The sequence below is a fragment of the Cervus canadensis genome, chromosome 16 (assembly GCF_019320065.1).
Source record: "Cervus canadensis isolate Bull #8, Minnesota chromosome 16, ASM1932006v1, whole genome shotgun sequence".
NCBI lineage: Eukaryota > Metazoa > Chordata > Mammalia > Artiodactyla > Cervidae > Cervus > Cervus canadensis.
This window is the reverse complement of record NC_057401.1, coordinates 1,517,934-1,533,410: the sequence shown is the minus strand read 5'-3', so window position 1 is coordinate 1,533,410 and position 15,477 is coordinate 1,517,934. Positions and strand designations below refer to the sequence as shown.

Sequence of the window (15,477 nt, the reverse complement as noted above, 5' to 3'; positions counted from 1 at the left end):
ATTAAGAAGAGAAACAGTTCAGGCTGAAAAAGACCAGAACAAGACCAGGAGTTCTGACTTTAGCCCCTGATTTTCTGCACAATTTTGAACAAGTTCCTTCACCTCCATCCCCCCACCTCTGTCTTCAAAATAAAACCATCTGCCTTTCTGGCTTCACAGGCTGGTAAGAAGAAAAGTGAAATTATATACATGAAAATGCTTCAGTAAGTTTGACTATCTCATTAATTCCTATTTTTAAAGAAATAGTGTTTGAGGGTGTTTTTTTCCCTGATTATAAAAGGAATGCAAAATCATTTTAGAAAGAGCAAAACTGCAGAAATATACAAATCATGTGTCCTTTAAGCAGGAGATACCAATGTTGTTTTAGCTTCTGAACAAGGTCCCTGGGTCTGACCTCTAGGAGGTCCAGAGGCTCTGGTGAGGGGTCACATTCCTTATCTGCTTTAACATTCATGGCCCATGATGACTTCCTTACTGTTGTTTTTTATATTTCTATAATCCTCTCAAATTTAAATTTTAGAATTTCCTTATGTCAAAAAATTATCAAGAATACGTAATGGCTACATAAATTCATCACTGTGTGAATGTAGCATGAATCTAAGAAAATGGAACTGATTTCCCTTAAGTCACGGAGAAGTCCAGTGCCCTGGGAGGGACGACATAGACGGGGACCTGCAGGGAAGCCTGCTTCATTTGCTGTTGTTCCAACAGCGTTTCTCCGTGAGCAGCTTCAGTCCCTCACAACATGTCCAGGCAAGGTGCCTCCATGATGAGATTTTTTCCTCCCTGTCTGGGATTTGAGACTTTGTGGCAGACATCTGGTGGCTGGTTTCATCTCAAGGTTGAGAGGTGGCTATGTTCACAACCCAGCTGTAGCAACAGCTTAGTAATAGTTCACAGCCCCGGGAGCTATCCCAAGTCAGGGCCATAAAATAACTTGTAATCTGACTCCTAACACTTGAGTCAAAGTGGGGAGAACATATAGCACAGAAGGGGGTGGGTGTGTGCTCAGACGTTTAGCTGTGTCTGACTCTTTGCACCCCAATGGACTGTAGCTTTCCAGGCACCTCTGTCCTTGGGATTCTTCAGACAAGAACACTGGAGTGGGCTGGCATGCCCTCCTCCATGGATCTTCCCAACCCAGGGATCCAACCTGCGTCTCTTATGTCTCTTGCATTGGCAGGGGGGTTCTTTACCACCAGTGCCCCCTGGGAAACTGTAGCACAGGAGGGGGAACAATGGCTCTCAGTCACTGAAAGTCTGCCATGTGTTCCACTCTGGGCTGCGAGCCTTAACACATATGTCCCAGTCCTCACCACGGGACTGACAGGTGATAACCACTGTCTGCCCCGTTTTACCAGGGCTTCCCTGGTAACTCAGATGGTAAAGAATCTGCCTGCGATGCTGGAGATGTAGGTTCAGTCTTTGGGTTGGGAAGGTCCCCTGGAGAAGGGAATGACAATCTATTCCAGTATCCTGGCCTGGAGGAGTCCATGGACAGAGGAACCTGGTGGGCTACAGTCCATGGGGTTGCAAAGAGTCAGACATGACTGAGCAACTAACACAACTAACACACAGCCTCATTTTACAGACAAGGAAACTGAGGAAGCTGAACTGTCATGAGAAAACTTCTTAGCTATGAGATAAGGTCGCCTCACTCACTGAGAAAAAGAGGACCAGTTCCCAGCCAGCAAAATCCTTCCAAACTCCACACCATGTGCCCCAAGCCCTATAGTCCTTAGAAAGCAACATTGGGTATGAGGGTGTTTATCAGGGCCTAAACGGAAGACCTGCTGAAGTCTGCAAGGTTCGCCAAGGACGAGGTAAGACAAGCCTTGCTTCTAGCACCAGGAAATAGGATAGGAGATACGGTAGAGTCTACCCTTTAAGAACGCACTTAAAAGTACTTATTCAAAATCGGATGGGGCCAGCTCCACTGACAGAAGCAAAAAGACGCTGAGATATTTGCAGGCGATTTCATTAGGATAATGATACACTGGTCCTGCATTTCCCAGTACTCCCTGTACTGTTCCCAAACCTGATCTCTGCCTCCCTCTCTCTGGGTGCTGCCAATAGCAGCCCCTGGGGTGGCCAAGGGAGGCCACAGCTTTTCCAGGGTCTGAGCTCACCTGCCCTGCAGAACCACAAGGCTCGTGTTACTGAGTCACGTGTGAAACTGTCAAGGCAGTAGCGTGTCTATTATCTAGGGGTGCTCGTTTACCTCCTGGCAGAGGTCTGTTCAATTGGGTGGACCAGAGAGAATGCAATGGCTATTTTTTAAAATTTAGGAGCTTTTGGTGCTTCTCTGGTAGTCCAGTGGTTAAGAATCCACTTGCCAATGCAGAGGACACGGGTTTGATCCCTGCTCTGGGAAGAGCCTGCGCTCCACAGCAAGAGAGGCGCCACAGTGAGAAGCCCCAGTACTGCAACTAGAGGAAGCCCTCAGTGATGAAGACCTGGCACAGCCGAAAATAAAAATAAATAATATTTAGGAAAAAATTAGGAACTTCACAATTCCCATCATGTGACTTATCATGCAACAAAAGGAAGCTTTGGAAATGAAGCTGGATTTTTATGCTCCGGCTCTCAAATTTTAATTTGTCTAAAAGAATGCTACTACACAAGGCCAATAAAGTATTTGGAATTTTATATATGTATTCAAAACAGATCCTTAAAAGAAAGTCTGGCATGAAAATAATCTTTTCTCATCTTACTTTTTAAGTCAGAATTTTTTTTAAAGCTAACCATTGATTCGTGCTTTCAGCTAGCTTTGTTCTTTCCATTCATTCACCCTCATGGCTCAGATGAGCACCTCTACTTGCCATGCTCTGGGCCAATGGGCAGGAACCTCCAAGATAAGAGGACAAAGTCCTTTTCCTCAAGTGTCTTAGCCCGCTGTGAAACCTAGATGGGTGAGGAGAAAGTTCCACATGACAGGGTAATGCTGTAACTGCAAAACGGAGAGAGGACAATGTGGTCACTCAAGAAAGATGACCATGAGGAATGACAGAGTTTAACAGGCCAGGAGATGGACGTAAGGCAAGAGATGCTGCTCCTTCTTATAATCCCTTGCCTTCACCTGGTCAAAGTTTTCATGTCATTGAAGAACTAGACCCAACTTTATCATATCTACTTGGGTAACTGATGTCTGCCCACATACACTATGGGTTCCTAGGTAGTTGAGACCCTAATTCACCTTTTGCATATGTATTTTAGGCCAAGTACTCATTGATATGAAATTAGCAAAATCCTGATTATTAAAGCAAGGCTTGCCCACCCACTGGATACAAACCCCATCCACATTACCCTACCAAGCAGCAGCCAAGCCATCCCCCACTCATGGTGCCATCTTTTGGTTACCAAATGGAAATTCAGGTCTCTTTATACTTTTTTTTCCCTTTCTTAACCAGATCTCCCTCTAACACACACACACATAAACATTTCCTTTCCATTTGGTCCAGTTATTCAATAACAATTATTTTTCTTCCTTATTTTCCTAGTTTAATCAAGTCACAAAAGTAACAGTAGTAACACTTGTATAAGGGTAATGCAAATAACACATGCTAAGAGAAAAAAATGATGTGTGGTATGTAAATAAAATAGATAGCAGGAATCTTTCATTCCTTCAGCAGGTATTCATTGAGATCATCCTGTATGCCAGGAAACAGTGTGTCCTAGAGATGCCAAAGTGATGAAGGCAGGCATTGTCCTGCAGTTGCTAGGAAAGATGTTCTCATGACAGTATGAAGAATACACGAGGTTGAAGAGAGTGGAGGGATCTCAACTTGGTTGAGTGGAATCTGGGTCAAGACCTGAAGGAGGAAGAGGAGTTGGCATGGTCGAAGATCTTGTCTTGAGAAGAAAATTCGGAGGGATTCTTCTAGACCAGGGGTCCCCAACCTCTAGGATCTAACGCCTAATAATCTGAGGTGGAGCTGATGTAATAATAGTAGAAATAAAGTGCATAATAGATGTAATGTGCTTGAAACATCCTGAAACCATACCTCCCCCTCATTCACGGAAAAACTCTTTTCTAGGAACCTGGTCCATGGTGCCAAAAAGTTTGGAAGCTGCTGCTCTAGACAAAGGGAATGGCCTTCAGGGGAATGCAGAAGGGGAAAGGAGCATTCTGGGGGCAACAGAGCAGTCCCCTTGAGCTGGCACAAGTGTGGGAGCTAAGGGGCATCGGGGAAAGGCGAGGCCTACACGGGGTGCCCGAGAGCCATGCTGAGCAGCTGGGCCTTCATCCTGGGAGACTGTGGGGCCAACGGCGCTTTATCTCCCAGAAAAGTGCTGCGTTAGAAGACCAAGCTGGCCACAGTGTGAAGAGCTGGAACAGAACGAGAAAGGAGGGAGTGTGTCTTATTAGAAGCTGTAGCAATGGCAGCAGTGAGAGGCGGTCATGGCCAGACCCAGGCCGGTGGCACCACTGGTAGAGACAAGCGCTTCCGTTTGAGAGGTCTTTAGACTAGAATACACAGAATACGGAGAAGAGCTCTATGTGGAAGGAGAAGACTCTCCGTCCTCCCAAAGCCCTTTAGAATCTCCTTGTCTCCATTCTGCGCTGTCTTCTGTAAGAACTGCTATTTCATAAGCACCAACATTCAAATAAACAGAAAATTTTTCTGATTTCACAGGTTTTATGGTTCAGTCACCAGAATTGAACAGCTTGATCCTAAAGATATCATTGCCATCATAAAACCACCAATATTTTATGCCATCTTATAGCTTTCTAAAAGTTACCACACAGGTCATCCGATTAGGTTCCACGGTCTAGGCAGAAAAGCAGCTGGGTTTAAGGTGCTCATTAGGACCTTTAGAATATTTGATGCCTAAATAGCAATTCAAGGTATTAAGAGTGTAGGAGTATTTAAGTATATTCTATTTAAGTATATTTAAGTAATTTAAGTAATATTTAAGTATATTCTATTTAAGATCAGGGACTCTAGCAATGGTACCCGTTGGGTTCCAATTCTAGTTCTTCCAACAAATAAACTGTGTGGTTACAGGCAAGTTATATAACCTTTCTATGTTTGTTATTTCTTTTGTAATATATGAGTACCTGATGCAGATCAAGTGAGGTGAAACATATGGTGACTTAACTTTCTGCCTGGAACACTGATGTTTTCTCAATAAATGAGAGCTTTAGTATACACATCATTTTTTAATGAAGTGTTAACTCACCAAGTGAAGGTCAAGAGTCAACTGACCACTTCCGGTCGAGGCCCCCACCTCCTCAGGCCCTGGACTGCCCTCAGACGAGCTCTCCGCGGGACGGGCTTGAGTGTGAGTGGGGCTGGCACTGTCGCCTGCCCCTGCTCAGGCCGCCTGAGTCGCGGGGCTCAGAGGTGGCAGAGAGTAATCAAGCAGGTGGGCCATTTGTCATTTGGAAAGCGAAGTCAGAGCTTTGAAACCCTGGCTCTCTGACGACTCAGGTGCTTTTTGAGGAATGTTTTCCACTCTTTTTTTCCCCTTTTTGAATAAATTGCTCTGAAATTCTGGAGCTAGCCTCATCTCAACTGCATTTACCTGTATTTAATCACTCAATAGACTCCTCTGCAAAAACTGGGGTAATTAGGTCCAAAATATATCCCCAAGAGGCTTATTTTAACTACCTAAAATAAAGCTAGATCCTAATTTTGACAAAATTACCAGATCATTTCCCTTCCAAGAACTTCTGGTGGTGCTCAGGATTCCTGATTCTCTCTGTGGGATTGTCCATCCTCAGCCATGGGAGGCCAGAGGCTGGGCACAGCCTTTTCTAGAGCAGTCAGCAGCAGGACTCATCAGCCAGAGAGGGGTTCCCTGATGCCCCCTCACCTGTGTAGGTGAACCTGGACATTCCCCCCACACTTCGAGACCTGGGAGACAACACAAGGTACACATGGTCTGATGTCAGTGGTCCCTGGGTTCACATCCCATTCTGCTACTAGCCATGTGACTTTTAACTATGATGCTTCCATCTTTGGAAGCTCAGTCAGTCTATTCTCCTGACCAATGGGAGAGGATGACACTTACCTGTGAGCCTCAAAAATGAACTCCATCACACAATAGGGATTTTCAGCCAAACTTTCTTTATATTTTAGCAATCTTTGAAGATTACAATCAGTGCAATAATAAACCACCTTGCTGCCGTTTAATCGGTAGCAAGATCTCTTTCTAATGAGATCATAAAATCACGGTGCATCTTACACTGGATAAAATATGACTGCAGCACATAGAAACCATTCCCTGGTAAAAATGCACGCTCTTGGATTACTGGCTTTTTCCACTGCATGTCTGCTCTTATACTACAACCTTCTTAAAGAGCTAAGAATATGTGAAAGGGAATATTGGTTATAAAGGAGCTTTTGGATTGGGCCAGAAAACACCAGTTACTTCAGTCAATACATATATTTGCAAGAATCTTGTATACATTGCTGTTCTCTAATCTCATGCTTATAACAGACATCACTAATCAATTCAGCACTTCTTCCCACTGAGCCAAGATGTAGCCTGAGAATTTTTTTCAACACAGTACAACAGGCAGCCATTGCCAACCCACCAGAGCTGGCACATAAAGTGAAATCTATTTTCTGTCCCTGACTCAGGGCCTCAGAAGGCAGGTTTCTCTCTTTCGAGAGAAAGAGGATGGGCATTGGCCAAATTAGGAAACTTAGATATATGGCAAAGATCTCAAAAAATAATACAGCTCATTGTTCAAGGTCTAGACTGTGGAAACTTTCTCCAACTCTCCCTTATCCAAAAGGTCCTTTCTACCAAACCATGCTGCCTTTCTCAGCATCAAAGTCAAAATCTTTGGTCATTTAAGTAAATAAACATTTATCTGACAGATTAGACTCTGGCAAAGAGGAGGAAGAGAGAGAAGCAGCCATGTAAAAATTTGTTTTTCTTTTTGTAAAAATTTCCTTTTGCTCATTTGTTACCATCAACATTTCATTGTTCAGGCAGATGGTCTACAGAGAAAAATCAGGAGTGGCTATTTCCAGCAAATGATAATTACAATGTGCTGCACAAGAGAATCAACCCATCCTAGCTAGGGTTTCTATAATTTTAATAGCTAACACCTTTTATTGCAACATTTCTACTCCTACAAATAAGAAAAAAAGTCATTATTTAATCCCACCTAGTGACACAAGAGCAACTCAGCCTACCCCCAGTTGGGCCTCTTGGGATTTCAGAACTAGATGCTTCTGGTTTCTGTCATAAATATTGATTGTTTAATATTCCCAAGTAATGGAAACTAGCCAATAAAAATCATATCTGGAAAATTTAAAGTGATGGTTGGAATGACAATCTCGTCTCCTTGTCAAATTTCAATTTGAATTTAAATTGGGCCTTCAGTGCTAAAACAGAGACCCCTGACCTCTGATTAATTACTTTCCAACATAAGTTTCTTTAATTTGGATGAGAGTGTTCTAAGAATTGCTGGAAAGGCCCACTTTTATGAAAATGAAGCTAAATCTTAGGAAAAACCTGTTTATTTCTTTCTTCTAGCTCAGGCCCCTGAAGAAGAATATGGCAGTCCACTCCAGAATTCTTGCCTGGGAGATTCCATGGACAGAAGAGCCTGGTGGGCTACAGTCCATGGGGCTGCAAAAGAGTCAGATGGGACTTAGCATCTAAACAACAATAACAAGTTTAGGCACACCCCTGTTCTAGTGAGGTGTGCTGGCTACACACCTCTAGGGCCCCCTGCTCAGCACTCTCATCACTGTAATTACAGCAGCAAGCCCAAGGGCCATTGAGACTAATGACACAACTTGCAACCCTGAACTTCTGCAAGGCTCTGAGCACCAGGCCGGAGTGAAGTGAAGGGAAAGTCTCTCAGTCATGTCCAACTCTTCGCATGGACCCTTTGTCCATGGAATTCTCCAGGCCAGAATACTGGAATGGGTAGCCTTTCCCTTCTCCAGGGGATCTTCCCAACCCAGGGATCGAACCCGGACTGCAGGCGGATTCTTTACCAGGGAAGCCCAGCATCAGGCCTGGGCAGGGCAGGGGAAGTCTGAACAGGCAATTCATTACACTCTACCCACACTTCCTGAAATGTGGGTTCCTGGTATTCAGAAAAAGTGTTCCCTGAAAAAGGAAAGGCAATCTAAATTGAGAGAAAAGCATATACAAAAATATAAAGGTATGCTATAGCACCACACTTTCAAGGAGTATTTCATTCATTCCTTTGCTCAACAAACATTTACTGAGCACCCATAGTAAACCAGCTACCCTGCTAGGTGAGGATAAAAAGGATAAGTTAAATGTGGTCCCTGTCCTCAAGGCAGTCCATGGAATGCAGGGGTCATGAACACAGAAATCAGAAAACCTCCTTGTAAATGACTAAGTGTGGCAAGCCTGATGACTGAGTGTGTCACTAGGGGTGCTGAGAGCCAAGTGCGGAGTAGGGTGGGGAAGGACTGAGGTCAGAGGTGCTGAAAACGCAGGACTTAGTGAGTGGTTAGAAGTGGCAGCGGAGAGAGGGAGGGGTCGAGGGCAGTGCCTCAGTTCTAGGAGGTCAGTTCCCAGAGATGCTGAGATGGTGAATGCTGGGAGCGTGCACGAGACTCCAGGGAGTTCGTGATGAGCTGGGTTTGGGATACAGTGAGTGTGAGGTACTTGAGAGGTATCCCATTGGAGGGCGTGGTTTTCCTGCAGGCCCAGACTCATTTCTGAGCCTTTGTGCTGAGTATATAAGAGGCTCTCAGAAAATACTGAGTGAATAAACAAACAAATACTATGTAGAAGAAATACATGTCCAAGTGCTTCTCATGTATTACTACATTTAATTGTCACAGCAACTCTAGGAAAAAGGCCTGTTATTACCCCCGTTTGACAGATAGGCCCAAGTCTCAAGTCTTATGGTATAAGAGAAGAACTATAGATGTCAACTTCACAGATGAACATGACTTCAAAACAAAACCAAACAGGCAGAGCAAAGGAAGAGATGCTCAGGACCAATAGTCACTAGATAAATACAGATGAAAACCACAATGAGATGCCACTAGAACTGTTATAACCCAAAGGATTGACAATATCAAGTGTTGGTGAGGATGTAGGCAAACACAGAACACCCATATATTGCTGATGGGAAAGTAAAATGGCAAAAACATTAGGGAAAAGAACTTGGCAGTGTTTTATAAAGTTAGACATATACTTCCCGTAGGCCCCAGCAATTCCACTCCTACATTTCTACCCAAGAGAAATTGGAGTTTGTTCACACAAAATTTACACATAAATGTTCACAGCAACATTATTCACAATAGCCAAAAATCATAAACAATTTAATATCTGTCAACTGAAAATGAATAAACAAAATGCAATATATTCATACAGTGTAATACTTTTCAGCAATTAAAAGGAATTCATACTGAAATAACCCTAAAATATGGATGAACCTCAAAAAAACTATTCACAAAAAGAAGCCAGATACAAAGGGCCTCCGACTGTATGATTTCAGCTATATGAAATTTCCAGCAAAGGCAAATCTATAGAGACAGAAAATAGATTAGTGGTTGCTGATCTAGCTAGGGTAGGGGTAAAGCGGTAGGGGTGGGCTGCAGAGTCACTGCAAACAGAACTTTTGGGGGTGAAAAAAGTATTTTAAACTAAATTATGGTTATAGTTGCACAACTGTATGCATTATAAAAGCTCATCAAACTGAATACTTATAATGGTTAAATTTAATGGTATGTAAATTATATCTTCATGAAGTTGTTAAAAAAAAAAAGATGAGAGAACTGTGTGATTTAGAAGAATGGGGAGATCTCAACCAGGTTGATGAGGTTGGGGCAGCTTTACAGGGGAGTCAGTTTGTGCTGGACCTAGAAGACTAGGTAGAATTCCAACAGATTAAGATGGCACACCAAGAAATTCCAGACAAAGAAAGCAGCATGAAAGTGAACAAGCGCTAGGCGCGTTTGGGTAACATCAGTTCAGTTCAGTTCAGTTGCTCAGCTGTGTCTGACTCCTTGTGACCCCAAGGACTGCAGCGCACCAGGATGCATTTGGGGCAATATACTGATATCCATTTTGGCTAGATACTGTGGATGGATAAAAGTAGATGAGAAGGCTGGAAATTTTGGTTATGGCCAGATCACAGAAGCTGCGAATGGCCAGACTAGTGCATTTATACCTTAATTTGGTAGACAGTAGGGAGCCACCCAACATTCTAGGGCAGGGGAGTGTCCTGGCAAACATTAACAGACCAGCAGGGAGCAGTGTGCACTGGCAGGGCAAGCAACCAGGACACAGCACCAAATAAAAGTCTCAGCATGGAATGGGGCCAGACTCGGCCCGCCTGACTATGCTGCTAATGTGCGGGGACAGAGACACACTGCACCAAATGGGAAGCAAATAATAACAGACACCAATTATTTGGTGCTTTCTACGATCCAGGCACTGTTTTAGAGACTCACTGCTCTAAAAAAGAGACTGAGAGTTAAGAGCCTGCTATATATGGAATGAGCCAAAGGGACTGTTGATCGTCTTTAGGTCTGGCTCCAAAGAGAAGGAATAAAGATTAGGGAGGTCATAAAAAGCTTATGTAAGGTGCATTATGGGAACCACAGATATGGAAACTTGTAACTGAATAAAAACTAATGGTGATGCTTTAAAGGTGGAAGGGCGGACAGACAGCAGAGAATGATTCACATGGCTCTCTGCGTCAGAAGGCAGGAGCGCCTGGGCCCTGCTGGCGCCCTCCATGGATGTCACACTCCTTTAACTGTACATATTGCGCAGTAAGGGCCCGAGCACCCACATGAGCTGACAGGACTGAGTGGGGAGGAAGAAGACTGTGACACTCAGCTGCCTCTAAGTGGGGCTCAAATACGTGCCCAGCACCCTCAGCACCACATGCTCTGTATCCACGAAGCAAGGCTGTAGTTATCGATAGTCAACACCCACAAACCTGCTCACACCGTACTGTTTTAAAGTAGAGATCTCAGACTGGCTTTCTGAAAGCTGGATCCAGATGTTTGGGGATCATAAAATGCTTATAAATATTTTTAAGCAGCTGCCAACAGTTAAACATCAGGAAATTTCACATAAAGTATGGGAATTTTCAGCTTCTCTCGAGAAGTTGGGAGTTCTGACAGCTGTATAGCTAATCCCACATTGCCGGGAGCCGGCACACGAGATCCTACCCATGGCAAGGTCATGAGGAGAACACTTGACAAGCAAGACAGATCAGGACTTCAGGGATTTTGAAAAGCTGCCCCGGCGCTCACCTTAAAGATGATCTCTGTCTTTCTGATGCTTGCTATATTAGACTACTCCCTAATTTCTGTGACACGGGTAGAAGGCCTTCCCCGATCTCTTTCCAAACAGAATCAACTTAGAACTTTAATCAATATGTCCCCCGGATGGTGGTATCCTATAAGATTACCCAGGATGAAAGGAGTGTTTCAATTTAGACCCCTTTGCTGGCATTCTAGCCTGCTTGGCAAATGCGTACTGATGCACATGACTGCTCACAACACCTTAATCATGAACAGCATAAAGAACCTGATCACACAAAAGGCCCTAATAGGCACAGAGCCCTTCGGGGGTGAGGAAGCCCTATTAGAGAACACAAAAATATTATTCCAGAAGTGGTTATGGTTAAAGATTTAGAAAAATAAGAGTTTAGAATTGTTAATTTTAACCAGGAATGCTAAACAGGGGCTGCCTCACCAGAGCTGCAGTCTTTGTGTGGTAAACCTTTTAGATAAATTTAACTGGTAACTTCTGCAAAAGGACTGACCTTTGTGTTCATTAAAGAATAGATTATGGAAAACAGCTTTGCATTCACCTAGGTAATAAAATGTCAACAGGCCCCAAGGCCAGAAGATAATGTACAAGACTCTCACAAAGAAGTATGAAGAAAACACCCTGGTTTCTTGAAGGATAAGCTGATGTAATATTAAACTATCTTCCCCTTAAAAATGTACTAACTTAGAAAATAAAAGCTACGGTAAAAAATAAAGATTTGCCAGACTCTGCTGCACACCCCCAGTCTGGTCTCTCTCTCTCTCTCTTTTTCTCCCCGACGCCGTTCATCCTGAGGGTACCCCTGGATCCTGCTGAGGCTGGACCCCAGCACCACATAGTTTCAATAAATCAAAGCTGAGTAGTACTTGTCTCCATTAAACTTTAGAGTTCCTGCCTGGTACATTTCATTTTTTCCTTCACTCATTCATTCACTCAACAAGTATTTATCAAGTACCTACTATATTCCAGGCACTGCTGTAGGGTCTGAAGATACAAATGAACAAAACAGACAAAGATCTTTTCATTCTTCAGCTCATATTATTACAAGGAGAGCCAGCCAATAAGCAAAGAAATTAAAGAATACACACACACACACACACACACATATACAGATATATATCACTTATATAGTGATAAGTACTAAAAGAGTCCCTTGGACTGCAAGGAGATTAAACCAGTCAATCCTAAAGGAAATCAGTCCTGAATATTCATTGGAAGGACTGATGCTGAAGCTGAAACTCCAATACTTTGGCCACCTGATGCGAAGAATGGACTCATTGGAAAAGACCCTGATGCTGGGAAAGATTGAAGGCAGGAGGAGAAGGGGACGACAGAGGATGAGATGGTTGGATGGCATCACCGACTCGATGGACATGAGTTTGAGTAAGCTCTGGGGGTTGGTGATGGACAGGGAAGTCTGGCGTGCTGCAGTCCATGGGGTCACAAAGAGTTGGACATGACTGAGCGGCTGAACTGAACCGAACTAAGAAACATGAAGAAGTAAGGTGTAGAGATAGAAAGCAGATGGACAAGTGCTGGATACTGTGGACAGAGCATTCAGGGCAGGAAAGTCTCTCTGATAAGGTGGCACCTAAGCCAAGACTTGATTAACATCAGGGCATAAGCAAGAAAGAGATAGGCCAAGCAGAGGGACTAGCAAGTGGAATAATGTTTTATGTGTGGGAGAAACACATAAAGGAACCATCAAGGGGGAGAGGGAGTTTCAAGCTCTAGCAGTGGTTTGGGTTTTATTCTGCGTGAGATGGAAGACCACCGTGAGAATGAGCAAAGGAGGGACAGTTGGCCATGCCTTACCTACACAATCTTCGCTCTGGTGACAGAACTTTCCACCCTTTGTAGAGGAGGACGCTGACACTGAGAGGCCCCACTCACCTGCTGCGTTCACCTTGGCAGACACGTCCTAGGTCTGCTTTTATCTGAGCAGCTCGAGTTAACTCCCACGTTCTCCCAGCCCACACAGCAAATGTCTGACCTCCATAATCCGAAACAAAGCAGCAATTGTTGCTGGGCATTTCACATGACCGATGTTCCAGAAAAGTCATTCCTTGACCCCAAACAGTTTGAAATGTTTGACAAGAGGAAAAGATCTACTCACAATCAGAATATGATCCCGCCCCATCGTGATGACTGTCCGGTTCACCGTGCGAAGCAGCTGGACCATGATTTCTTGGATGTGGTGGTAGGTGAAGGCCTGTAACACAGAGACATCTGTGTGACAACCAGGGCACTGTATGAACGCCGCACACCTCTCCCAGAGGACACACGGCAGTGGTGAAACGGTGATCGCCAGGTCCACCGCCACCAGCACCGTCAGCCACAGCACCAGCATCGCCACCAAACTCCCCTGCCATTACCATCTGCTTGAGGCACCAGGAGCCTCACTAACCACCCTAAACAATAGTCAGCGATCAAGAACTTAAACTCTGGAATCAGAAATTGATGGTTCAGAGTACTAACCCCGTCGAGAATTATTATATTGGGTGAGTTACCTAACTTCTCTGAACCTTGGTTTCTTCACCCGTGTAACAGGATCTAACCTGGAATAAGAGGGAATCTAATGCAGGAAACTGGTTATACAGGTGATGAAAAAGCTGAGACACCAAAGAAGGTAACTGAGGGATTAGCAATAGGAGGCAGCCACTGTTACCTCTAGGCTGGAGAGACAAATAAAAGAAGGCAGTGTTTCTGTAGCTGGGGCTGGGGTAGGTAATGAAAACCATAACTGTGGGAGAGCTTGTGCAGTTTAAAGTGCTTTATCCACTTTGGATGAAAGAAGTCGACAATGGTAAATGGTATAGTTTCCTTAATTTCTCTTTCTGTTTTCTCATTGTTAGTGTATAGGAATGCAAGGAATTTCTGTGTGTTAATTTTATATCCTGCAACTTTACTATAGTTGTTGATTAGCTCTAGTAATTTTCTGGTAGAGTCTTTAGGGTTTTCTATGTAGAGGATCATGTCATCTGCAAACAGCGAGAGTTTCAATGAGCCAGGTTGTAACATTCATAGGGTTCTGCCACTTTAAATACAAGTCCCTGAACCTTGGGGAGGACTTGCTGATGGTTTTTGAGCACATGTTATGGTAGGGAAGTGTTTTATGTATGTTTGCCTATGTCCTCAGATCCCTTTATCAGCATAGACTTAAGGCACAGAGTTTCATTCATGTATACTTGGGAGAGTAGTCGTGGCCAAGTGGAAAGGCTGTGGGATTGTAAACTCCGTAGCTCTGGACCTGAGTTCCAACTTTGCCCTCACCTGCTGTGTGACCTCACTTATCATCTTAACCTTTCTGAGCTTCAGGTTCCTTATTTATAAATCGTGAAAGGTTTTCTAACCAGTCTTTCAAGGTTGATGTGAACATAAAAGTGAAAAATGCCAATTCTGGAAAAACTCACTTGCCTAATTCCACTGCAGGAAAAACTGTAGGTCAAGATAAATCCTGGACATCAAGGATTTCTGAACTGCCTGTGGGTTAGTCTGATGGCTGAGAACCACGACACACACGGTGAAGTGCTAGAAATGAAGGCCTGGATTTGGGAACATCCTGTGACTCCAGGCCCTAACAGTAGCCTGACATGGAGAAAGTGATAAAGAAATGGTGGCTGAAAAAGCAGATGACCACTCACTCATTCATAAAGCACCTTATATATCGTTGCTGCATCCAGCGTAACTGTGGTTTATCTCTTAATGTAACGAATGAATGGAAGAAAGGTTCACAGTTGTGAAAGAGAGAATGAGAAAACAAGAAGTGCTTACTGAAAAATGCCCTTCCCTCCCCGTGTGCCTTCAGTGACTCTTGGCACTCAAAGATGAATAACCCAGAGCTTGCTTCCTCTCTCTGCCCTACACTCACTTCTACACGCTGGCTAATCCCCGATTCCCCAGCCCCGTGGAGCTAACTTCAAGAACCTCTGCCACCAGAGCTGCCACCAGAGCATGTATTTTACAGAAACAACTCTCAGACTCCATTAAGTTCAGCCAGACCTCAGTCTCTGGCTAGGCTTGAGCTCCCCCATTACCCTGCCTTTCCCCACACCTGACATTTTCCTCCTGATGCTCAGGAGTGGGCAAGAGAACATCTCCCTTTACTTCTTGGCTACAGGTGAATGTTTCTCCTGATTTCCTTCCCCTTTGTTTCTTCAAGCCTTTTTACTGGTTTACAACCTCCTATTTCTTGCACCATGTGAGCATGATGCTCACAGCTTACTAAAT

The 15,477-nt window shown here is 44.0% G+C and overlaps 1 protein-coding gene across 1 annotated transcript in view; it reads right to left on the bottom strand.

Moving 5' to 3' along the window:
* Positions 1-15,477, bottom strand: part of DOCK2 (dedicator of cytokinesis 2) — a 468,222-nt gene that overhangs the window by 241,919 nt on the left and 210,826 nt on the right. Inside the window, 1 exon segment of the mRNA XM_043488772.1 lies at positions 13,364-13,459. Within this exon segment, the coding sequence (XP_043344707.1) occupies positions 13,364-13,459 (96 nt within the window).